Here is a 26,843-nt window from a genome sequence, read left to right as displayed (position 1 = left end):
AGCAACTTAAAAAAATATCAAGTATATTACAGGGGAAAAAAAATGTAACACACTTTATCTTTTTACTTCGAAAAACAAAGGTCTCAGGGAATAAAAAATTTATGATAAGTGAAATGGAACTTGTTTATTTTAAATCTGCTGCAGAAATTCTTAAGGAGACCTTAGCGTTAAACTTGGAAAGAAAGATTAAAAAAAACTATGACAAAAAGATAAAACCCAAGTTAAGGGCCTCAAGAGGAATGCTTCATTAGAGACACACCAACTATGTTGACTTAGGTCTTGTTCAAAAGGAGTTTATTTTGGCAGCTGTGAGAAGTGAAAAAACAAAAAAGAAGTAGTGAGCGGTTCAATCATGTGGATGCCATATCTTTCTCTTGAAGAGTTGCCATAAGCTGACAATATTTTTTGAGATCATTACATTAAACGTGTGAAATTAAGTATTTTCTTGTATTTAACATGAAGGGCAATAATTGCAGGAAAAAAAATACACAACCTAATATATTATACCCACACTTTACACTTACATATACAAAATTGTCAGGTTGATAGCAAATAGCTTTAAACACCCATTAATACCTCACTAGCTGGAGTCATATCTAAAAGAACAGAATACAGACACACTCCACAGGAAAGCTAAATTAATGCGCTGTCAGAGTCTTCTACTATCTAGTTATCAAAGTAAAAACACTACAGACCATATTTATTTAATAGAAAAAAAATTATCCAAACACGTAATTAAATTAATGCAATTTAAATGAAAGCAAGCATCCTTTAAAATATTTTTCTGTACAGCTGCACAGGGAACCAGAGCATTAACATTCACCAGGACTAAACCACCAACAGAAATGGGTGTGGGAGCAGAGTGCACGACTGTCATTATGATGTACCAAAAAGCAAGCCCACTAAAAGAAAACAGGGACTAAACCTGCCACCCTTCCTCGTATGGCTCCCACTCAAATCTGGTTTTTCTCATCCTTTAAAGCAATGAAGACCCTGAATAATTCTAAAGGACGACACAGGTAAATTCTACAGCAAGATACAGTATTTATATTTCAGGTACCTATGAAGTCTCCAATTTACTTTTTATATACATGTGTAACACGTGCATCACTCTTGCAACTCAACCCAACCACAGTTTCTTGGCTTCTGGATAAAACTCTTCACTCCTGTGCATCGACAGGGCGCACAGAAACCTGTATTTCTAACTGGCCATTAATTTCTCTGTATTTTTAACCCTCTTGACCATTTCGTGCTTAAATGTCTATCTTCAAACCAAACTCCCCATTACAGCCTCAAATGAGGTTTCCAAAAATTCAGCCAGAAACACACAAAACTTGATAAAAATCTACCCAGACAAGACTCTGAGGGCAAGAAAATAAGACCTACCCAGGAAAGTCTGGGCTGACGGTAGCCTTATACTGAATAAATAATTTCACACTTCATGCTCAGCTATTGACTCAGTCTGTGGAATATTTGAAGACATAATAAATACTAGACTAATTGACAGCTTTTCAAATTGTGAAACACGGATATTCACGAGTTGGAATATACTCCTAATTAAGAATTTAGATGTGAGACGTTGGCTCTAGGTTAAGATATGCTATGTGGGATTTTCAAAAGCGTTTATGGTATTTTTGCAACTAAATCATGTCGAAAAACAATGTCACTTTAAAAATTGCCACTCTGGCTTTTTTTATTTCTGTTTGCTTCCATACATCTAAGAACAAGCAATAATATTCTGCATTGATAATTCAGAACAGTATATAGGATTTTTAACTTCAAGGCTTTCTATCAACATATGGTACACTTGACACATTTTTTCAAGTCCAACAATAAAAAAACTGAGTAAAAGCCAAATAATTTACCTTTAGTGGTTCAACACTGAAATATAGACAACCCAATATTGAAGAAACAACTTCAACAATAGTTGTACATACACACAAATAGGTGTTAACAGTAATTTTAGCATAGTAGAAAAGAGTAAATTGTAGGACAAAGTGAAGAAAACAGCACAGGAAAACTTATTAGTGAAAACTTCATTTCTTCAGGATCTTGACTAAATAATATTGTGAAATTCAAGCTAACACATCCTTAACACACAAAAAGATGTTGTTCAAATTAAAAATCCGAAGGAGAAAACAAACACTGAGATTGATCGTTACCTTAAGTCTCGACAATTTATATGATCAGGATAGAGTAACACACGTCTGCCAAAAAATCTAAACCTGCTTGTGTCTCCTCCATCTGCAGATTAAAAAATGAATAAATAAAAGGCTTGCTTTACCGCAGTATTGCAAGCATATGTTAGAACTTTAACTAACTAAAGCAACAGCTATCCATACAAAGTATCAACAATTATCCGTACAAAAATTCCGGACCGAAAGAACGCGCTTTAAACAAACTTTCTTGTCCCTAAAAATGTTTATTTTCATAGTGAATTCTCATTCATGAAATAAGCGGTCTAATTTTAGGTCTGTTTTGTTTGTGGAGTGTTTGTTAAACAAGCCGGCTTTGTTTGCTGGGAGAGGAGAATTTGTAAACAAAGTTCCTCTGTGCTGGGTCTCAGCAGGAGATGCTCCCGCTGCACCTCGGACCGGCTCAGCCTGGGGAACCGAAGCCAGTGCTGATCTCACCTCCTCAAAATGAGACAAAAATCTGCACTGCAAAAACGGGTACGTTTCGTCACCAGAGAAGAGGTGGCTCGTGGTCTCCAAAACTAAATAAATGTAGGAATAAGACATAGAAAATATGGCTAGATAAAGAGACGTATTGAATTTTTGTCAAGCTACTTTGTGGGGAAGGACAACTGCCTGAGGACACACTATAGTAAAAATAATTATATCCTTTCAACGTGTTATTTCAACATTAACTTGTTTTCAAACTCCTTACGTTCATGAATTCTGTCTCCTTAATTATAAACAAAATATTGAACTTCCAGAACTGGAATTCTTGTCAGGCAAGTGCATTTTTCTTACACTAAAGTGAACAAAATGAAATTGTACTAGCAAATTCTGTAGTGGTAATTCCACATGCAGATTTGGCATCTATTAGCCATGTAAATGCACGTGTGTGTGCTTGTGGCTCTGTAAAACTGCCCAACGCCATTCTCATAGTCAGTTAGAACAGATTCACCATTATGCTTTCATCCGAATTATTACCATTAAAAGGTACACAAATGTCTCCTTGCATGTTTAGGAAAACACATCATTTGACATTATGTATCCCCAAAGTCTTTGAGCCGAAACATCAACACTACAGTTTTCCCCTAATGCCAGATGTTTGGAAACTGTTTTCTTTATAATCACCTTCACAGAACAAAACTAGTTTGAAGGCAAATGGGCTGGAATCAGTAACTATACCATATGCTATGTTTAATCCTGATCATACCCAAGCCTGGTAATTCAAGAGTATATTAAACACATACCCAAATATAGGATTAAGGGGGTATTAAAATTAGAACGTTGCTTAAAAAACAAACTAAACAAAACACCAAGCACTTTGTTGACATTCTAACACTTTATAATCCTTGCTTTTCAGAGTTAAAATAATTTTAAAATTGCCCAGGCAATCACCTTGCTTTATTTTAAAGTCAATAAAGCTCCACACTGTATTTGAGCGCATGCCTATCTTGAAACACAAAAGCAGTTTCGGGCACTTCTATGCATTTTTAACACATTTTGAAAATAGAGAGCAAAGTGTAATAAATACTTGAACGCTTAGCATCGTAGGCCAATAAATACTGACATGACAGTTTAATCCAGATCTACCCATCTAAAGGGCAGTTCAGCTTTGGTGGCATCTAAAGCTGCAGGGACCCGGCTCGGCAGAAGGGTGGCACATCCAGTCCCACCACCAGCCCCTGCAGAAGGTCTCCAGCGGCCCCTTGAGGGACATTTTCTGCTGGTGTTGCACTGTCCAAGCAACCCAAGGCAGCCCAGGGCCAAGGATTTGGCTGTAAACCCAGAACAAGTTCATAAATCTCAGGGAAGGAGAAATATTTGCAGTTTTAAGAGTCTCTTGGGAGAAGGTTCACACTCATTCTTGTTTCTTGTTGCTGTAAAGACATGCAACCACCACCAAGCCTAGAGGATTAAAGAAAGCCCATCTTAACACAGAATTGAGCTTACAGCGCACTAGAGATTTTGAGAGACTTTTGTGGCAGTTTGCAACTTTACCAACTTAACAGGTATTGGTGGGAGGAATTTTATCATCTGTTTTCTTGGATCATCACACTAACTTCTTCCCACATCACAAGGAGGTAAATGCACTAGAATTTGAAATTCCATCAGAAGGTGGGGCTGTTAGTACAAGCATAGAATAGAATAGAATCATTTCAGATGGAAGAGACCCTCAGGATCATCAAGTCCAACCATAACCTGACTCTAGCACTAAACCATGTCCCTAAGAGCCTCGTCTAAACACCCCTCCAGGGATGGTGACTCCACCACTGCCCTGGGCAGCCTGCTCCAATGCCCAACAACCCTTTCCAGGAAGAAATTTTTCCTAATATCCAATCTAAACCTCCCCTGGTGCAACTTGAGGCCATTTCCTCTCATCCTACCACTTGCTACATGGGAGCAGAGACCAACCCCCTCCACGCTCCAAGCTCCTTTCAGGCAGTTCAGAGATCAGAAGGTCTCCCCTCAGCTCCTGCTCTCCAGGCTGAACAGCCCCAGTTTCCTCGACTGCTCCTCATGAGACTTGTGCAGTTGAAGACTGACAATTCAGTCACCAAGGTGATGGAGAAGACATTTAACGTACAGAGTGTCTTTACCATCCCCCACTGACACAGAATCATTTTGTGCTCATAAATTTGTTAAACCATCATCAGGAACAAAGCAAAACAGACAACAGGTATGAGAAAGAAACCAATTTATCTTCTAAAATACAGTTGCAGTCAGGGCTTACAAATTGAGATCTATTAGAAGCACGCGATTTATGAGAAATACATAAAACGCCATCTTGAAATAATTTAGGCTGCACAGGCGCTGTCCTTTGGATCCTTTCTCAATGCCACACCTAGTTTGGCAGGAATTGTGGTGGAGCATCCCCAAAGCTTCTCCCTGTGGAGACCTTCCCACCTGATCTCCCTGCCCAGCATCCTCAGGTCACCCGAACTGAGAAGCAGGGGCAGGACTTGGGACCAGCTCTCAGCCGGCACTACAGCTTTTTCCTCGGCATCCTTCGCTGTCCCTGTAAAATAGAAATGGAGGAGGCAAAGAATAGCAAACCCCCCCCACTCCCCAAATATACTGTAATATCTCCCTCTGCTTTCCTCTCTTTTCACCTTGAACGGAAGATAATTAAAAACAATTAATAGCAAGCCACACGATGGCAGCTGGTAAAGACTAAAGTGGAAAGAACGCAAAAAAAAATTAATTCATAAAATAAATCCTGGATCAACTTTACTGACCATATTAGCACTAAGTAACCTTCGGAAGACTAGCTTCAATATCTTAAATAAATAAATAAAATCAGTGGAACAAAAAGCTCATCTTGTCTTCTGTCCATTCATAAAACAACAGCGTGTTTGTGTTGGGGCGAACAGAGAATTTGGTTCCTGTGTACTTTTGCTCCACAAACCCATTCTTCTTCAATTAGTTGACAATGGGGTCATTTTCATATCCTTTTTTTTGTCATTCTAGCTCAGTGCTACTTGTGAAAACATTTTTATTCTGAACAAGGAAGGAGAAGGAAGCAAACAGTACAATATTCTATCAAAAAGATGATCTAGTCCCCTGAAACCTTTGGGGTAGGAAGCCCAAAATTATCCCACACATCTAACAGAGCGAATAACCACTCTTACCAGTTTCAGTCATTCCTTTTAGAACAGTTCAGTTATTCAGCTGAAAACTACCAAGTAAAATAAAGTTTCCAGCGGTGGTTAACTCACAAGATAAGCAGAAACCTCAGGGCAGTGTCTGGAAACAAGAAGAGGGTTTTGAGGTGGGTTTTTGTTTCATGCTCAAAAGACAACAGTTCACCCAGCTCCCAGGCCTCGCTAGGCCTCCCCAATAAGGTAACCTTTCAAAGCCTTTGGGAATTGATTTTATTAGATTAAGGAAAAGCTTTAAAGGAGCTGTAACAAAAACATTTCACTTCTCCACTGACCCTTCTGCCTGGGGCCTGTGCAGCTCCTCAGAGCTCCGGTGCCCTCACGATGGCCCTTGTACAAACACGGCTCCATCCCAGAGCCCGCCAGGCTCCCCAAACCTCAGCTACTGCCTCCAACACCAATTAAATAACATAGATTTGGTTTTAAATCACTTGCATCTCAATATGTCGGTGGTGACCACAGGCTGACATGAAGTCAGCTCCTCCCCTACTACTAACGTGCTGGTGGTGTGAAAACGCCATTAATCACCGCCATCTGCAATATAGTACTAATGAATCTTTGCTCTGGGTTTATGTTCATTCTTCATTTCGTACTTTCTTCAAGCTGCCACTTCCAGTATTTACTATAATACAATAAAAAGTAATTTACTACAATAAGGATGATAAAACTCATCCAGAAGATCTCCATAGGCACTGTAAGGAAGAACCATCAAACCCTCTATGTTTTGTCACCTAATTTAATTCAATATTCTCTCCTGAAAGAAAAAAATGCAACTTTTAACAGAGACTTAGCTAAACCAGTATGAACAGCAGACAGATTCAAGAGCATATACACGTGTGCCTTCAGTCACAAACCTTGGCACTAAAAATAACTCAGCCCGAGTCCCAATTTAGCACATCCTGAAAACTTTGTAATTGCACAATTCCTTTTTTTTCCTCCTTTCCATCCTTTTTCTTTGCCTCCAGAGCCTACTACCTTCTTTAGTACAGTGAAGGTAATAACTCATGTTATATAAACCAAAGGTAGAAGCTGACCTCAGCATCTGAGGGCCCTAGAGAGAAAACCTAATTTCAGACATCATTCTCTAGGACAGACATGCATCAGTTGATGAAAATCCACTACAGTGCATAAAGAATAACAAGAAGTTTACAAAACATCAGCAGAAGAAAACATCAGAAGGAACTGAGGGGTTTTTTTGGTGGGTGGTTGGCTGGGGGTTCTCTCAGGCAAAAATAAGAGAAGCCCAAGAAAAGACATGAGAGCAGTCATCAGGTTTAGAAAGAAGGGTGTTGCAAACAAAAGAGATTTTAGGGGGTTTTAAAGTGCATGGTAGGTAGGACAAAATGTAGTATTTTTTAGGAAAAGTTCAGGTCAGACATGAAAAAAAAAATCCAATGAGAAGACTAATAAAACACAAGATTATAAAGGGACATAACCACCAATGCAGAGAGTTGTATATAAGTTTATCGAATGAGCCTTTTGGCACACACATGCCCAATAGATCTTAAAACTTTGCACAAATATAGTTGACCCTGCCTTGGAGTAAGGGGATGGACGACATAATCTGCCATGGCCCGTCTATTTTCCTCTGATTGCACTATTCCAAATCATTCTCCTCTATAGGGGTCTGGAACTCTCATTCGCAGACACTGATGTTGAAATTTTTGCAAACTAGACTGTCAGGAGCATTGTGTTTCATATCAGAATTGAGGATAAATAATAGAACCTCATTAATATACTTTTACTTGGAGACTCAGTACAGTCACCAGCTAAACAAACTCAGACAAAGAATTAATCATTCAAAATAATGAATTGTCATCTAGATTAAATGTAGCACTTCAGAGAAATGTACTGTGATACCTCTGTAAAATAAATGAGGTCTTAGTAAAAGCAGACCTCATTAAAGTATCTACCATTAAATCTTTCCTGGAAAATTGGAGAAAAAACATCTCTTATGCACATTAACTGACTTGTCAGCCAGCTCCTACTGTAAAGCCCACAAGGTGAACAGGGCAGAGCCAGGAAAAGCAGGAGTTCCTGGCTCTCAGACCAAATAAATTCCACTTGACAACATTGCCTGATTAGAGCTAAATATAAAAAATGAGAATACAATAAGAGCAATCGGATTTGAAGCTGAGAGATCCAACCCTCCAAGTGTTGCCGGATTCAATAAATATGGTGCACAGATAAAACTAACCAGTGTTTTCAGTGACTTACACTTCAGTGACAGATTTAAAGGGCTGATTTTTCTCCAGGACACAAGAACTTTGATATCTTGCCCAACACTCGAAAACTGGCATCACTATGAACAACGTCACCCAGAGACTATGTTGGGAAAAGTAGAGAGCATTATTTTCATAAATATGTTTTGATGTTTTGCATCATGGCATTGCAACTCTGCATGTTCAAATTCACTCACTTTTGGGAATAACCACAGAGAGACAGGTAGACAGATAAAATTCCGAAGTAAAAAATGTTCACTAGTGTTTGAGGACCATCAAGAAATGATTCAATCAACAAAAAATTAAGTGAAGCTGACAAAGCAGCACTATATCAATTCATTTGCTTGTTAGAAACCTTAAAAATACACTCAGTTCCATGCGTTCTTACACTTACTATGAAGGGCTAATGGATTTATAGAGCTATAATTGGAAAATTCTGAAATCTGAGTTTTGACCGCATTCCTCAGATGATGGAGAAAAATTAAGGACACATGAATATATTATTCCCTCTCCAAAAAAAACCCCAACCAAACAAACCCCACACCTCTTTTGTCTACATATTTCAGTTTACAGTTCTCACTTTAATTGCTAACGTTTGCTATGGAGTCCCCAAATAAGCCTTCAAATAAGATTTAGTAGTCAGCAGTAAGCAGTGAATATATGACAATACAGAGTCATGAATTAGACATGATAAATTTCTACCAGCTATTACTATTCAGAAGATGGTTTGCCTCAGGTTTATTAACATGATCCTGAATAAATCCTTTTTGCAGTTATTTTTGACAGAGATTGTCAAGTAACCTCTAATAACTCAAAAAAAACCCACCAGTGTAGAACTAGGCTGCAATTTAACAAATTGTACCTCTTATTCTTATGCTTTTATGAAGGTTAGGTTCGATTTTAGATTTTACTTAAGCCTGACACAAATTAACGAAATCACATTAATCAAATGAACACTGTAGGGAAGTTATCCCAAGGTAATAAAATTCCTGTAACAAGTAAAAGATGTAGAACTTATCCCTATTGATGTACATATGTGGGTAGTTAATACCATCTCTATCACATTTCTATGTTTATTCTTCAAAATATCTGAATTGTAAATCCTGAATATATCCCTCCTTATCTACATAAACGTATCCTTGTGGTATGCAGAAGAAAGAATCTTTACTGGTAGATATTAAAATCATTAGTAGCATCAAAAGTATCATCATCAAAATCAATAAATCATCAATATTCAGATCTGATACTTAAATCACCTCATATTGGAATTATTTAAAAGACACCATATATGACTTTGAACATTCCTCTGAAATAACCTATTTGGGAACTGGTTCTTTAAGAGTTTTTTGGTTGGTTGGTTTTGGGAGGAGGGAGGTGTTTGTTTTTTTAAAGACTGCACAAAAATAATGTAACCTGATCCAAGCTTCATACAGCAGATAACAAATGGATAGTTTTAAGAGGGCCTACTCCTATTTAACAACATTTATTTCCCCACTATAGAGAAACAAAGCACCAAATAAAAAGCTTACTCAATTTGAGAACATTAATAGTAAAAAGTTACACGTATACAGCTGAAACTGCAGAGAGGCCATGTCTCACAAACACAACTTCAATCCAAAAATGACTTTCAGATACAATTCCTTCAAAGCTTGTACAATATACTCCCCAAAATTTCTGCTTTTGGACACGTTTATTTTCTCAAAGGGGCAATACAGTAATGAGAAAGACTTGTTCAGAGATCAGCTGAGACCTTTACAACAGACATTTCTTTCTGCCCTGATAAAAGTCTACAAATAATACAACTGGGCATAAATATACGTATTATTTTCACTTGGATCACTGTAAACTTCAAGTAAACAACTGAAAAGAAATCCACATTTCCAAAATTAGAAAAATAAAGCCACAAGGTCATGTTCATGTTTCTCCCAAAGGAGTTCTAACTGACAAAAAAATAAGTCCAGATTACAAATATTTTAAAAGAAAAAAACAAAAAAGTTAAGGAAAAAACCACGCTGGGATCTTTGTTTGTTTCTAGCAGAAAAAATGGGAAAATGGGATTCCAACTGGCTTTAACCCTGCAAATGCTGAGTGAAATTCAGCACAGCTTCAATGCTTGCTCCAAGGAAAAACTATAATTTCCCAATTACACACAGTATAAAACAGAGCAGCTTAGGAAAAAACATAAAGAATTGCAGTCACTATCTTTACCTGCTATGAAAACAACATGGAAACTGATATTTCTGCTTTTAATAATTACATTTTCAGTGGAAAGCCACTGTCAGCATTCAGTAACAATTGCTGCTATCTGGAGCAGAGCATCTCCTTATTCCTGCTTTTTGATGCTCATAATAATGTAGTTTTCACAACCTAACTGGAAATACCTTAAAGAAAAAAACAAAAACAAACAAAACCCTAGAAAGTGGCCTCAAATACTCTGTAAGATGCTGTTCAAAGTAAATAAGAAACACTTTAAAATATTTATCACTAGCAGTACATCGAGAGCTAAAGAGCTAATGATTTTTCACCTATGGTATTTTTTACTCTGCCCCACATTCTCATAGTTGTTTATTCCAACATGTTTAGTTCCATTTACTCAGTGCGGGTAGTAAGTAGTTAGTAAGAGTCTCCCAGGTGAGAAGAGGTGAAAGGAGAAAGCTTTTATGGAAGAACGGGACAAAAGAAAAAAATAAAAAGAAAAAAAGGGGGCAGCAGCCAACTGTAAGGGACACCACGATCCTGAATATTGCAAATGACTTATCAGAGCCGAAAAACAGCCAGCCAGCCTTCTAGACAAAACACATTAGACAAAATATAGGTAAAAAGATAAGGATTTTTTGCGCTAGTTACAACTTGAAGGAATATTAAAGCAACTTGGTTTTCAGAAGCATTCAACACATGTACACTGCGGCAATCTTCCAAAATACATACAGAAGTCCTGGCCGGCAAGAAGCTTCTCAAAATCCCTTTGGGTTTAAATGCCAAAACTCCGATAGAATTCAGAATAATCTTCCTCCCTCAGTCACCAACCCAAAGCATGAGAAGGACACATGGAGTAAGTTCACACGTCTGAAGAAATAAATGTTCGGAATTATTACAGATGCTGATGCAGAGGAGTGTCCTGGCCAGTGGGGAATTCCGGTGAAGAACTGGGACAAAAGGAGGAGGGTGGCAGCTAAAAGTCATGTTAATAACACATATAGATAAACAGGGATTTCCCACCACTTCTGTAACTTATAACTTTCAGAGCTTTATTACTATTAGGTTTTTGCCTTTGTTTATTATTTTGCTGTTTGTTTTTAACAGTCTTGCCAAAAACCACCCATAACCACTGTGTTGCCAAAGCTTTTATTGCTTTGACTAGACAATGGTTTTTCAACCCAGATACTTCAGTTCTTTATTAACTAACGGCATTGCAAACAACTTGGCACTCTATAACAAGCAGTGACTTTTCAGAATATTTAGGTGACTATTTATGACCTGTTAATACAAAAAAAAAATTGTTTTGTACTCATTTGTATGCATATTTATTCCTATAAGCTGACAAAATTAATCCTGGGAAAGCCTCTAGTACAAGTGCTAACAGACTTGAGCGGAGCAACTCCGGTCCTCCAAACTACTCTCAGCTTCTCATCTTTTCCCGTTATCAAGTTAAATAGTAATATCAGTGAGAAAAGCAACTTCAATACATGGTGAATGAAGAGAGCACTCACAGAGGTATAAAAATCTCTGCTGGTTTTGTGCAGAACTAGTGACATATTTTGCAAAGCTGTCAGCTGCACAGTGGCAGAACCCTTGCACCCCAAAATCATTGACGGTCACATCACATTAACAATCTTTCTCCTCACCCATTTCAGCTTGCAAAGCAAATCCCAGCTTATTGAGAAGGTTAACTAAATTCCATGGTTAGAAACGGTGAAATAGTCAGGACAAGTCAGGACGAGCCAGACCTTTGTGCATCCCGTACAAGCCCAGGCTACCACTGCGTCATTTCACTGCTGCAGCAGGAGCGATGCTGAAATTCCTGAAAGCAGCCAAAGAAATTGGCTCCCGAGTGCCATAAAATTCCAGGGGCACCGCTTAGGACCACAGTCGGTCTGAGGTATTTAGTTTAAGGATGATTAATCACAGATGAATCAGCCTTTTGTTTCTTTTCTGACATTTCAGAGCCCTTTCTAGTATTCCATCTATCTGAAGTCTGGCCATGCCTTGATACCAAAGGAGACTGTTTGAAATAATTCCATTTACTTTGGCCTACATACAAGTCTGGATAAAGATTTCAGTCAAAACACCTCTTCACATCATAGAATGGTCTTAAAATGGTACAGGGAGATAACACAGCAAGAGGACATTAAACCTGTTACGCACTTCAAAGCAACGCTGATGGTTATTTACCAGCTTAGTGGAGCGGCTCCAGGGGATCACTGACCAAAACCAAGAAGGATAAGTGCTCCGATTGCAGTTTTGCATGCAAATATTGACATTGAAAAAGCCTGAGAAAACCCAGAAGGAAGGAAACTGGTAGAAAACATCACCAGCAACCCCATCCCAATACAAGAACTTAAAGGAGAACTTGATTTAAGGTGAGCACAGATCTAAATGGCAAAGGCAGGGCAGCAACGACACTTACTATTTACACCAGAAGCACAAACCCAAAATCTATTCAGGTGGACAAGACTCAAAATCAGTATCAAGCAACTGCAATGGAAAGAACAGAAAGGATCCCGAGTTCAGTAGTGACTGGAAAATGTGAATTTAGTAACATAGAGCCACGGAGTGAAACGCTTGACTTGGAAAGATGTGGGATAAAACAGACAGAATATCAGCACAGGGGGAAAAAAAAAAAAAATCCAAGATCCTCTCAAGCATCCCTCTGATACGGCCGTTTACTAAAGGTGGTTCTTTTATTTCTGTAATTCTATAAAAATGTTTCTAAACAAATGTTTTCAACTAAAAAGCATTAGTGCACACAGATACAGTACTTAAACACATGAGAAGTGAGCCTGAGACCAACATCATCCTAAAGTAAAATACTTTCTTATACTTCAAATTTTAATCACAGACTCCAAAATGCATTAGGAAAAACACTTTGCATCTTAGGACTCCTGGAAATTTTTCCAGGAGACTGTTTTCCAACATAAGAACTACCACATCTAACAGAGCCTGAAAAGTTTTACCACAATGTCATGGATTTCTTCAGAGAACCATTTTGATATTGGATTACCCTAACCTACCCGGAAAAAATGGAACAATGCTATTGCTTAAGGTTTTTCATCGCGTTTTTCCATATTAACATAGTTAATACAGCTAAAGAAATCCTTTTGTCTCAATTTAATGTAGATTTTATTTTACCAGTTCATTAATATTAATCCACACATGAGAACAAATCTAAGAGAACCTGGGAACTAAAAAATAATAATATTGCAATATATTCCCTTTCCCCATCTTAAGCAATTTCAACATTTTAAAACGGTAATTTCACATTTTAAAATCACATTGCAATCAAATGCAAACTGTTTGGGAACAAAAGGAAAAGGAACAGAGGGTCTACAGAAAGCTTTGTTTTTAAAAATTTCTGTAATTACTTCTGATCCATGGGATGGATGATACTTGTTAACCATCGAAATTCTCGCCTGATAATTCTTCAATTCTGAGCCCCAGGAATCCTGGCTTGGGGATGCTCCTCCAGGACACTCACGCCTCTGATCTTCAACTGGACTACATGCTATTTATGTCCAAAATCGTACCATTCGTGGAAATACCAAGGCTTTAAAAAACAATGTTTGACTATTACTTTACGTGCACAAACCAGTTAGAATCCAGAAGATAGGTCTACAATTTGCGTTGCAAGAAAGCACCCACGCAGAACGAGGCTGTGACGCTTGGTGTTGGATATCTACACCTCCCATCTAGGAGTCGTGTGCATTTAAAACCAAAACGTCCAGCTGTGTCCTCATGTGCACAACATTAACGCATCAGTCTTGGATTGTAACGCGAGTACAACAGTTCGTTGCACAGATCCCTAATCACTCCACCAACGTTTTGTACAGAAGACTGAATTTTACTCCATGCAAAGCAGAACATTGTTAAGCTCCTTAAATCCACACCAAAGTCAATGTTCCTCACACACCCCAATTAATCCGCTATCCCTCCTCAATCAGCAGGGACACAGCTGTTTGGTACAAACCACTAGTCAAGCTCAGCATCTTCACTAGAAGTAGCCTAGAACTGCATTTCCATCAAAAATGTCAGTTTAGGCGTTTCCAGTCATCACAATCTGTGACTAGAAGGAGGAAAATTTTCAAAGATTTCCAAAATCCTGTGAGTTCACTATAAATAAGTATAAGCATGCACGTGTTCCTCATAAGACACTGCCTGTACAAAGAAGTGATACTGTGCCTAGCATCCATTTCTAAACATCCTAGGACAAATAAGTTGCAAAGAATATTACAAGTAGAGGATAAAAAACAATGTTTAGCTTTTCAGCTCCTTCTTTTTCTTTATTTAATTCGTTTACCTGAGAAGTTTACCAACAGTTCCCTACAGCCCATCATTCTTCCACACTAATATTATTAAGGGAAGGGTGCTTCTAGCATCTCTGTTAAACTGTAATAAAGCAAAATCTTCAACCTGTAACGCCTTTAAGTCAACCGGGCATTACAGAAATTATTTAATCGGCAACGTCGGTACTCACCCGCCCTACTCTACCACTACCAATCACTTCACAAGAGGAGGAGCGTTGTCCGACGCACTTCAGAGCTCAGTGTTAAAATTTGTTTCTGGTGTGTTATTTCAGTGAGGGTTAAAGTGGAACTGGAGGATTCATGTCAACCTGATTTTCACTTGGCCACTTCTAAAACAAATTTATGCAGGAAAACAAACAAACAAAAAAAGCCCCCCCACACTCTTGCAGTTAATTTATTAAATTATTGCTCTCCCAACAAAGCACATGACTTACCTGCTATTGCGTGTGTTCTAAATAGGTATGTGTAGGTTTTCTTCTCCTCCCCACCCCCCCCCCGGTAATTCTCACACTATACCACACTTAATGACAGAAGCACATTGACGTCTATAGGCTTCTGGAAGACTAAAATGTATATTCTACCAAATCACAGTCATATCAGATAGTCATTAAGTCCAAGGAAGGGAAGAAAAGGAACTCTTGTGGAAAAAAAAAATACATTATGTTCTGACTACAATTTATTAAATTTCCATTATTCGAGAATGAAAACTAGAAGCATTGTGAGAATCTTATATTTTGGGGGCAATCATTTTCAAATAACAGCACAGGCCCAACAGAAGAGATACCACATTATAATAAATAATAGAAATGTATAGTGGCTACTGAGGTTAGCCTCCAGTTTTACAGCATTTAATCTTCACATTTTAATGGTGTGCTGGCTACTTTAATACACTGACTCACATAGGAGTTTTGTTAAATCCATGTATGTAAATTCACATTTTTATTAAAACTTACTACAAGCAGCTGAACACAAAGTTTCTCAGCAATGACATCTTTCAGAAGTGGGACACTTTTTGCCATTATAGTCAGATTTGTTTCTTCTCTTAAGTGCCCTAATGCACTATTTTTACATTTCTTGAACGATGTAGGTTGTAGAATAGACAAGGGATGTTAAATTGCAGTGTTGCACCATAAACAAATCATCCCAAACTTGTAAATATTTCCAAAGAGTAGAGCAAGAAACAAGAGTCTATGGTTCAAGCAATAACCTTTAGGGTAATTTAGATGACAGAGGTGGTGTTTTCCAGCTCACCTATTTGCTTCCCTCAGACTTAATATTCTTTTTGTTTTGGTCAGCAGATGTAGATCATAAAGTCAAATTGGCAAAAGCAGGAGGGGGAAAAAAAAAAAAAAGAGGAGAGGGAGGGACATCATGGTCACAATAAAGCTGAAATGTTTTTTTTCCTTCACAACCATCACCTCAAAGACCCTCACAATTTTTTGGCTATTTGAGAAGTAGCTGAAAACATTTCAGATTTTCAGCACAATTTAAGGAAAAAAAAAAGAGAAAGCAGAAGAAAACACTGCACCTCTTAATCTAGATTTCCTGAGCTTTGTGTCTTCCCACATTATAAACAGATATATTTGGTTATGTGTAAATGTTCAGCCAATTTCTAATCATGATCAATGTGCTGAAATTGTATTGTAATGTTCAAAAAGAAATGATACATTAACGAAGAAAAGATACCACATTCATGATATCTAAAAAACACAGGAGAGAGACACCCTTAGGCACTTAGGTCTAAACAAAGTTGAGGTTACAGGAGTATAAAGGAGTTTTGGCGACAGATTGGTTATTCCAAATGTTCTGTGGATTCTTCCGACCCTTTCCTCAAAAATCTGTTACCTGGCCCAAAATTGCTGCTAAGCAGCTTCTCACTGGTTCGGTCTGCAGAGCAAGTCCCCTATTTCTAACAAAAAAAACAAAGGGGAAAAACCCAAGTGCAGCCAAGACCACAAAGGCAAGTTATCACTGCCTAGAGTCACTAGGCAACAGTTCCACAAATATGCAAACCTAAAAAAAGGGAGATTTTTAATCTATTGGAAGATATCCTGTAAACATGAGATAGCCAGGTAACCTAATGACAGACTATTATCTGACAGTCTTGAAAACCTCTCCATGTGAACTGCTTTTAAGCCAACTTATAATAAATACCACGTGCAGCTAAATTAAAAAAAAAAATATCCTAAGCCAAGTTAAATAGTAACCAACGTTCAAATTTAACCATATAAAGTCTACGTTAAAATCCAAAATGACAATTACAAAATATTATATTACTATGAACACTGCAAAATGCTTTGAATAAGAGTACACTAAGGAAATAAGTAAAAACACACTTTACCTTGTATCTCATCTTGGGGCATGAATGAATGTAGAAACCCATATAATAAAAACAGAGATCAGGAGCTTTTTCATGAAGTTGCCTAGTAAAAGCAATTTCCCTGTGAAAGGAAAGAAAAGACTAATTACTTTTGAATACAATTCTTGCATTCATTTTACCTCTTTATATTGAAATATTTTACAGCTACCTGGCTCTTGACCTATTTAAAGGACTGGACTTCTACTAAATAAAACATCAAGAGAACAAACTCAAAACTAATGCTTTAAAAAACCCAAAGATAATGAACTGAAAAGTAATGCTTAGAAACCAAACAAACAAAGTGCAAAACACCATGTCAGGCTTAAAAATACTTTCATTTTTGTGTTTTGTCCTGCCAATTGACTGACTTGAAATTCAAATAAAAGTGACTATGAGACTCTGTTTAACAGGTTTCTTGTTCACAGTCACGTTCATTGGAATTCTACAGAAATCTGGTCCAGCTATTGTACACAGACCGGCTAATGTGGCTCAGGAAAACTTCAGAGTATTTTTATAAAAGAAGCTTCAAGATGACCTTTAAAGGTCCCTTCCAACCCAAACTATTGTATGATTCTATCAGCCTCTGTTTGTTCTGGTTTTTGCATTCTAGCAATTTACGTGTAAAAACATCCAGCTTTACGCAACAAAAAGTATTTTTCATCCACCCTATGTTTGACTGTATGATTTTCTCATTTATTCTGAAAGAGAAGTGTCAATGTATTCCAAAATAAGTTTGCTTTTTATTTTACTGGCCCAAGGAAAGCAGTATGATTACAAAGATTCAGCGAGTGTTTCCCCTATAATGCTCATTTTTACAGCATTTGTAACTTTGCAGTTCACTTTTGTAACAAATTTGATAAAACATGGATGTTGGGTTCTTACTTTCAGTAAGATATGATAAGAAGATATGAGCACGTGCACATAGGAGGAATGTAAATACTGGGGTTTTATATCATTTACTGTTAAGTTAGTAATAAGGATGTTTAAATATACTGAAAACCTAACATTTCAGTCACATGTCATTTGCTGAGACCATCAGGAGTTCATTATAATTCTGTATCTATAGATATCTGTTCAAAGAGGAGCATGTCTAGAAATAAGTTACTCCGTATCTGAAAATCCAGGTAAATACAACAGATTCCAGAAGTGAGATTTATGTACTACCAAAACCATGCAAACATGCACTTCATATACATAACCTTTAAGACATGGCGTGAAGTTAAAGAACCTTACCATTTCACGCAGATTATCCTGGACTTAATTAAACAAATACCTTTCCGCAATTCAAAAAATTGGAACGCTACAGGGAAAAAACGTTATCTTTGCATTCCAAAATCTCTTCAACACTGTCCAATTGAACTGCACTATCTGCTCCAGTAAAATGAAGAAGTCTCAGAGTGAACAGAAAGTGAAGTGAATAATGTAATGAGGTAAAAATTGGGCTGCAGCAGCAAGTCTTGCCATGGGCAAGAAAGCTTCTTTAAAGTGGGCTGGTGCAGGTGAGACCAAAGCTGGGTTGCTTACAGCTACTGCCAGGGTCTTCGCGTGTCCTACGGTCTTCGTGATACACCCCAGGTAAGGACCCTTCGCTCACGTTCTGGCTCTATCTTTCATTTATGTACTCCATCAAGCCCACTCTAGGCAAAGTTTTATTGGGGAATGCTAAAAGATCCTTCTCTTTTTGCGTCTGTTCAGCCTGGAGAAGAGAAGCTGAGAGGGATCTCATCAGTGTTTATAAATATCTCCAGGGTGGGTGTCAAGAGGATGGACCAGACTCCTTTCAGTGGTGCCCAACGACAGGATGAGGGGCAACGGGCACAGACTGAAGCACAGGAGGTTCCATCTGAACATGAGGAGAAACTTCTTTCCTGTGAGGTGCCAGAGCCCTGAACAGGCTGCCCAGAGAGGTTGTGGAGTCTCCTTCTCTGAGACATTCAAACCCGCCTGGACACGACCCTGTGTGATCTGCTCTGGTGACCCTGCGTTAGCAGGTGGGTTGGACTGGATGATCTCCAGAGGTCCCTTCAGCCCCAACCAGTCTGGGATTCTACTTTTCAGGAGCACGTGCTGTGACCCAACGCAGGAGAATCCTCCAACCCCATCACGTTACACCAGGAACGGCAAGGAGACGTCACCGTATGGCACAACATGCACCTACCCGCATTCTTCCTGCCCAAATCATTCCTATGGAAAAGGGACTACAGACTTGTAATCAACCTTTTTGTAAAGCTTTCAGTTATGGTACAATATCTCAAAACTTATAATGGCTGTCAGTGTTTGGCAAGAGCGGCCAGCTAGTGAGGAAGACATATATTGATTTCATCAATACAAAATTCAGACTATTTCAGTGCTACATAACCCAATTTCAAAAATAAGTTCAAGTATTTCTTCTCCTACTAAATAGAGTTTATCAATGCTATGCTTGTCAAATATTCGTGATTTTAGGTAGTACGGAGAAGGTCTAACTTTTTCCTGCAAATAAGACTCACTCAATATTTCCCAATGATCTTTCTTCCTTTGGCAAGACGGTTACTTCACAAGTAGCTGCTTCTCCCCTCCTTCTTTACTTACACACCTACATATTTCACATGATCTTCAAATCCCATCCTTTCCACGACTCAGCAGCAAAAATCCTCAAAGTAGCATGAAGTGGAAGTGACAGCACTGCAGAGCAGTTCAACCTCCTCAGAGTCAAATTGGCAACAGCTTGAAGGTATCAGATTCCTTCACAACTTCTTAAATCGTCCCTAACTCTCCAGGGGTTTTTTTTTCCGTTTTTGAAAGAACAAGAAGCTTGGCCCCCTCTAAGACTGTTGGAAACTCATTTTTATTGCCTTAAATGCTGCGCAATTTAAAAGCTGCTTTTTCACTAGTTGAGACACATACGCATGTTGCACTGACAAAGTTTAAAATTTATTATGTAGAAAATTTTTAAAAATTTCGAGAATTCATAGAAATGGATTATGTCGGTCTGTCGTTACATAAAGTAGTGTGATGTGTACAAACACTAAAAAAACCCCACTCTTAAAGGGACTGAGTATTTTATGACATATTCTCACCTTGTATGGAAAAAATAAAAATCAGTCTGATTTCAAATATCTAGCATATGTAATAATTCTAAAAATCTAGACCATTCATAGACAGCAAAAAGATCAATTCTAAATCATAGGAGTTCTAAAATTTTTTCTATATTTGTTAATTCTGATTAATTTTATAAAATCACCAGTGCCACTGAACGCCTCAGAATAAGGACAATTCAGACTCTTTTAGACATAGACCACTGGAGATGCTACATCAACAGCTACATTAACCCTCATGATGACTTTGAAGTTGGCCCTGATTTGTGCTGGAACTGGACCAGAGACACCCAGAGGTCCCTTCTGACCTAAACTCTACTATGAATCTACAGTTTCTCCTTCACAAAGAACCATTCTAGTGATTACAGCACCTCATTTCAGCAGCTATAAACCATTAGACCGATGTCAGAAACTTTACAGTGGACTTTGTGGGAAAAATCCTTTGACGCATGCATTTGAACAATTTGCGCAAAGATTATGCAGAAATCACAAAATTCACCACTGCAAAGAGAAGAATCCACCCAAAAGGAGAATTTTTAAAAAGTATATGAACTAACTGTGATAGGAAGAGGTTTCCTAAAAATAGCGTTTGTGATTTACATATTTCAAAAGTCATGTAATACGTAACACTAGACAATATCTAAGAAGCTCCACCTATGGAGAAGGTGCCTCTCAATGGAATGCCTTGAGGAAAGAATAAAGCTGGATCTCACAATTCTGGAGCTTCTTTCACACCTGAAAGAGTGTAGTGCCCATCTTGACACTTTGCTAGAACTTCTCGGACTCAGGAAAACCTAAAAACAGACACTTCTGGCACAAGGTTCAAATTCAGTTGCTTCATGAGAAGCTCCCTGGCAAGACCACGTCTGTGATCAGCTCACTTCATGTAAACAGAGAAGCAAAAAAAAAGCTACAAAAAAAATTGAGATGCACAAATATTTCCACTCATTTAGGGTGTTTTTTTTCCTTATAATAATAATGGAATCATAAAATTGCTTATGGAAGAAAAACAGTAACTTGCATTTTAGCACAGAAGTCTTATTCACAGTGAAATGTATTACTCACTATTCCTACTGTTTTGCAAGACTAAGTTGGTAGTCAATTTAAGGCCTTAAAATTCATAGGATTAATCTCTCCATCAGGCTTTCGAAAGACAAAGATAATGAGATTAACATACCTGAAAAATATACATAGTGCTAGTGCAGCAGGAGCCTACTCATTCAGAAGACAACAGGTTTTAGGTACTCTATTATTTATGATCTCAATGTGCGTAAAACTATAAAAGTGATTAATTTCATTTGGTGACGGGGCTAAGAAAAAGGTCAAAAGAAAAATTATTCCTATTCAAACAAAAAAGCGGTTTTTCCTACTGAAACCAAGCAATACTAAATTACTTTCAGGAGCAATAAAAACTAGGTATTTAGTTTCTGAGTGGTTTTTTTAATGTCTAAAAGTATTTAGCTAACTACAAAGATGCATCCCTATTCAAGGATGACAATTAAACATTTATTTGGAATACAACCAAAAGTAGACAATAAAAGAAATAAAAACTGAAAAAAAGAAGTACTTTGCTAGAGGCAGTGTTACCAGTATATTTTTAGACTGGAAATACAAGCTCAAGGAACAAGTATCAATTCTTACATCTAACCAGATAACAAAAACGTCGTCTTACCTTAATGCAGAGTAGACTCCCAAAGATAAGAAAGAATAGTCTGGATCATAGTACAGATAGACGGAGGACACGCAGTAGGGCAGGATATCAATGACACCGACAGCAATTATCTTCCCATCCAGCCAGTACTGCTGGTGGAAAGAACCATAGCCACATTCCGGTCCATTTGGTACATCTTCTGCCTAATCAAAACCAAAAAAAGGATAAAATTGTCTGACAGGTAGATTTTCAGCATTAAAAAAAAAAAAATAGAAAGAATTTTAAGACAAAAGCAAATACTGTGAGAAATTACTCCTGCTATCCCTGTTTAGAAAAAGGAATTTGAGAAGTAGGGAAAACAATGTTAGCTCACTGTGTTTTTTCTGACTTTCGTTGTACTCACGATTGGTAACTTCTGCATATCCTCCATGCCAAACACAAATCTGCAAACAGCCTCTGCCATCCAGCATTTATAGCACCGACATGATAAAACAATGTGATTCACCAAGTTATTAACGCATTATTACATGCAAACGAATTCTGCAGAATTTTTTTTTTTTTCACCAACAAGAGCCGAAGCCCAGAGGCAGGAACCTGTGGACATGAGATGATGCTGTGGCGGCACAACCCAAATTTGGCTGCGACCGCCACATTCCACCAACACTTTCTGTCCCCACATGGACCTACAGCTTCTCTCCATTCACTCCGCCAGGGGAAGCACCTTGGCCACAGAAATTCCATTTCTCAGAGTGGCCAGTAAAGTTGCTTAAGAGCATTTATAAAAAGAACAGAACAGCTTACTCTTCATGTGAGGTTTACTCTTTATGAGGTTTACTCTTTATGACCAATGATACACCTTTTATCTAAGAACCTGAGACTCTGTGTTGCAATAAAATCTGTGGAACCGATTCTTCGCCAGCCCACATCAGAATATCTTCTGCAAAATCACTAAGGAACTCGCTATTGTTTTGTGTTGCAGTTTTTGTCATGCACTGAATTAAGTCTCCGGACGGGGTAAAGCACCTAGAGCCAGAAACCGGTGCTTCAAATCACGAAGAAAATGATCTCCTAGTTTAAACTGTATTACACAACCCACTTTGGCATGCCATTTTCTCCCATGTCAAGTTTACTTTAATCCTGAATTCCACTGTGCTCAACTTAATTATCCATCTAGTCATGTTTTTCACTGCATTGCCAGATCTTCAGAAAGCTGCTTCTCACTCAATAAATCTGACAGTATTGCCTACTATTGCCAACTGGTTTGCATTACAACAACAGAAGGTGGGTTTAATCACGTATTTTGATACAGTAGCGTAGACTGAAGAGATGATGGGCAGTAGAAGTTATTCTAATTGGTACCACATGTGTCAAAAGAAATCAATCACGTGAACAAAAACCATTTCAACCGACTGACTCAACCAATAAGTCCCAAAATAAAGGCCATATAATGAAATGTTTGCATAAAACTAGATATGGAGCTACAGATACTGTAAAAGTGAAACAATCAAACATTCAAGGGCTCAGTCTGCAGTTTTTGAGGATATTAGACTCGGATGCTAACATATTAAACTGGGTTTCTTCTCATTCAGGTAAAGTCTACTTCTTCAAGAGTCGTGGCTTCATGTAATATCCTCGGCTTTTCCGTAGAGCCAAATGAAATCACGTGGTTAGTAGTAAAACCCCAAAGCTGGGACACAATCAAGGAACAGATTTTCTCCGCTCAGCTACCAGGGTGTAGTCGGTGACAGAAAAATATGAAACGTCTCCTGCAAGCCAATGGCAAACGTGATGGGTAACACAACACAGACTTGCTTAAACAAATATCAGGTAAAACAGATCTTTCTTTGTCAAAAATTCATCATATAGGATTTAATGAATGTTAAAAAGGGTAATTTAAGCCAACATAGAAAAAAATTTTCACTCAAAGTCTTGTAAAGTTAAACAAATGTTGTGTCTGTGTGTGATCCCAAACTCCACACTGCATCGTGTGGGTTTGCTCACCAGACCTCTGCAAACTGAAGTATTAGCATCAGTTAAGAGCGTCTAGTAAGGATAAACTGCAGTTATTTCACTAATGCAATTACAATGAAATGTCACGGGCACAAAAGAGGCTATGTTCTGCGACAAACATAGTAAGCACAGCACTGATTTCAGGCAAAACGTTCAGGGATCTCCATTACATTAAGTAAATAACATTTTAAAAACAGCAACATTTTCCTCCTCCCTGAAAAGCTTTCACACAATGTAACCCTTTGTAATGCTTCTCAGTACTATATTTTCTCCAGTTTCTCAATGAATACTTGGCTCCTTTAACTCGATTTCTCACGCACCATCCAGGCAATTCGATGCGAAACAGGTCAAGGATATGAAACATTTTCCTGAAGCAGGTTGTACCATTTCACGCCATTCCCATGTCCACCTGGGACTGTGTTTGTCAAATGTGATGTAAAATACACCAGTGACACGAGAGGAGCAATCCCTGCGAGAGGGCTTATCTTATCTACCTGAAATAGCAGCCGTTAGCCCTGGAATCAATCCAGGGGGGCCAACTAACTTAAAATCAACAATTTATACTCAAACTTCAATACAAGGAATTATTATAATCTGATGATATTGAAACAATCAAAAAAAATAAGAACTAAATCCTGGACAAAAATTAAAACAAATTATTTTTTTCTACAATGTTTAGACTACAATGCAGAGAAAAACGCAATATATTCCACCACGTTAATTCTACCTGTCTTCACATTCTGCTGTAGCTAATGATTCCGCAAACACGTTTGATTGCTCATATTTTATAACACATTATTAAAATATAAATATTTAATAGCAACTGGTATTACCTATTGCCCCAAATAGGGTACCTCAGTGTAATAACTGCTTACAATTGAACTTCAATGATGTTGAAAGCACTCTATTTTCTTCAAAGCACATTGGTCGTTCTCTTTACTTTCAAGATATTTTGCTACTTTATTATTATTATTGTTAACCCACATGCCAGATCAGCATGCAATCGCAGAAGACACGGCATACTCACCTACCAAAAATGGGTCCTGACCACACTCACTGCATTATTATTTTTTCTCTGGAAGGTTTAATGAAATTCCCTACTTTGAAATTTTCCATTTTCCCCTCTGCTGTGGATGGAGGGAGGAGGAAGATACGAAACCTATGCTATCCCTTTCACAAATACAATAAAATAAAAATAAAAGCCAGGAAACCCTTGACATCTACACTCCAGTGGTAATTATTTGCCAAAGAAGCCAAGTGATTAATTCCAGCAGTTCCTTTCCCAAAGGCGCACACACAACCTACCATATGGTAGATTTCTATCTCTTGGTTAGCAACATATTTCCTTTTCAGTACGATGTCCTCCTTTCGTTAGGGATTAGTGGAGATGCTGTAAAAGCAGCCTACGAATATGGGCTGCGTCAGCAGAGAGGTACCACTGCGTGTTTTCGTTAAAAACACCCAGAAATGGATCCTCGCAAAAAATGAGGGCTGGAGTGGGCAAAGCGATGCCCGCAGGGTGAGGCTGCTGAGCTTTCCTTCTCTGCTTTGCACCAGTGAGGCTGCACTGGGACCAGTGCTGGGTTCCCCAGTACAAGAAAAACACAGACTTACTGGGATGAGTCCATAAGGGCCATAGGGATGATTAAGGGGCTTGAGCTGGGACTAGTCAGTCTTGAGAACAGATGATGTGGGGGAGGTTTTATCGGTCTGTAGAGATACCTGATGGGAGGGGACGAAGACGAGGGAGCCGGACTGTTCCCAGTAGCCACTCCTGACAGGACAAGAGGGAATGGGTGCAAATTAAAACACGTGAAATTCAGTCTGAACAGAAGGAAACAGGTTTAGCTGAGAGGGTGGTCAAGGAATGGCCCAGGCTGCCCAGGGAGCCTGTGGAGTCTCCATCCTTGGAGATGTTCCAACCCCATGGTCCTGGACAACCATCTCCAGCCGACCCTGCTCAAGCAGGGGGGTTGGACTGGGTGATCCCATGAAGTTCCTTCCAACCGGGACAATTCTGTGATTTTATATCAAAATAAAGTAAATCAACTCACTGCACCAAAACCTAAGATGCTGTCTACAGAGCTAACTTCTCTACCTTCTTGGAAAAGTATCATATTTCAGCTATACTGGCAACTATTTAATCAGGACAGTAAGCTTAAAATGCTAAAAAGATTACTGAAGGTACAAGGAGCTTCAGTAGCAAGAGACCTTGAGTATCCCCATATAGATATTGTGGGGATGTGTACACCACTATAGGAAAACAAACAAACTAACTAATTTGCCAAGATCTCTGAATGAAAAGTTTTGATTTGGTCCCAAGCAGTGCATCAAATGTGACACAGATACAACATTCTACAAAAGGTGATCCTGGGAATTACAGACCTGCAGCCATATCATTTTTTATTAGATCTCCTAAAAACTAACACATAGCAACAAACAAAATCATGCCAAGCAGAGCTGATGTGTTTTTCGAAGAGGAAAGAGATTCACAAACATCTTTCAGTTCTTTAGGATTCGAAAGCATCTTGATAGAGATAATAGGAAACCAAGTGAGAAGAAATGTTCATTTACGTAACAGAAGGCAGCTCATTTTCCATTTTCGTTTTCTGCTCTGTTCTCCATGATGCACCACTGAACACTGAATGATGCTGCAGCAAACTGAGCTGCTGATTTAGAAGTATTCGGGATGGTTAAACAAGAGCTGAGTGTGAAGAACTACAGAAAGATCCCGTAATACCAAGCGGCTAAAAAGGCAAAGGAAATATCAAATGTTCATAAATGCACGGGGAAAAAATATTGCTATATACACACATCCAAAATAACGGGTATAAATCAGGAATTCACTCAAAAAGATGCTTTTCAGAGCAGTTTTTGGTAATCATCGATAGAATGCTGAGCATCAGTCAAAATGGAAAAAGACTAAAGAGCAATTACGGAAGGATTTGAAAACAAACCAACCAACCAACCAACAGATCAACCACTGGCGCAGGCTCCCCGATTACCAAAAACCAGGAATCACCCCAAGCAGTCCGGATTTTCCCTGTGCCCTCCTACCACAAACCCCCTCACCTTGGCAACAAGCGGGTACCAGCCCAGATGGGTTTTTGGTTAAGATCCCTCCATGCAGTTCTCCTATACTGAACCATTATAACCATCTCCAAACA

The 26,843-nt window shown here is 38.3% G+C and overlaps 1 protein-coding gene across 3 annotated transcripts in view; it reads right to left on the bottom strand.

Annotated features, from left to right (window-relative positions):
* Positions 1 to 26,843, bottom strand: part of ATE1 (arginyltransferase 1) — an 80,161-nt gene that overhangs the window by 27,595 nt on the left and 25,723 nt on the right. For all 3 annotated transcript variants that reach the window (XM_065639340.1, XM_065639339.1, XM_065639338.1), the window contains exons 9-10: positions 21,688 to 21,869; positions 16,921 to 17,020 (exon numbers count right to left, since the gene is read on the bottom strand). In XM_065639340.1, the coding sequence (XP_065495412.1) occupies positions 16,921 to 17,020; positions 21,688 to 21,869 (282 nt within the window). The remainder of the gene's footprint in view (positions 1 to 16,920; positions 17,021 to 21,687; positions 21,870 to 26,843) is intronic.

This window comes from Caloenas nicobarica, chromosome 7 (genome assembly GCF_036013445.1).
Source record: "Caloenas nicobarica isolate bCalNic1 chromosome 7, bCalNic1.hap1, whole genome shotgun sequence".
NCBI classification, from domain to species: domain Eukaryota; kingdom Metazoa; phylum Chordata; class Aves; order Columbiformes; family Columbidae; genus Caloenas; species Caloenas nicobarica.
This window is presented reverse-complemented; position numbering and strand designations above follow the sequence as displayed.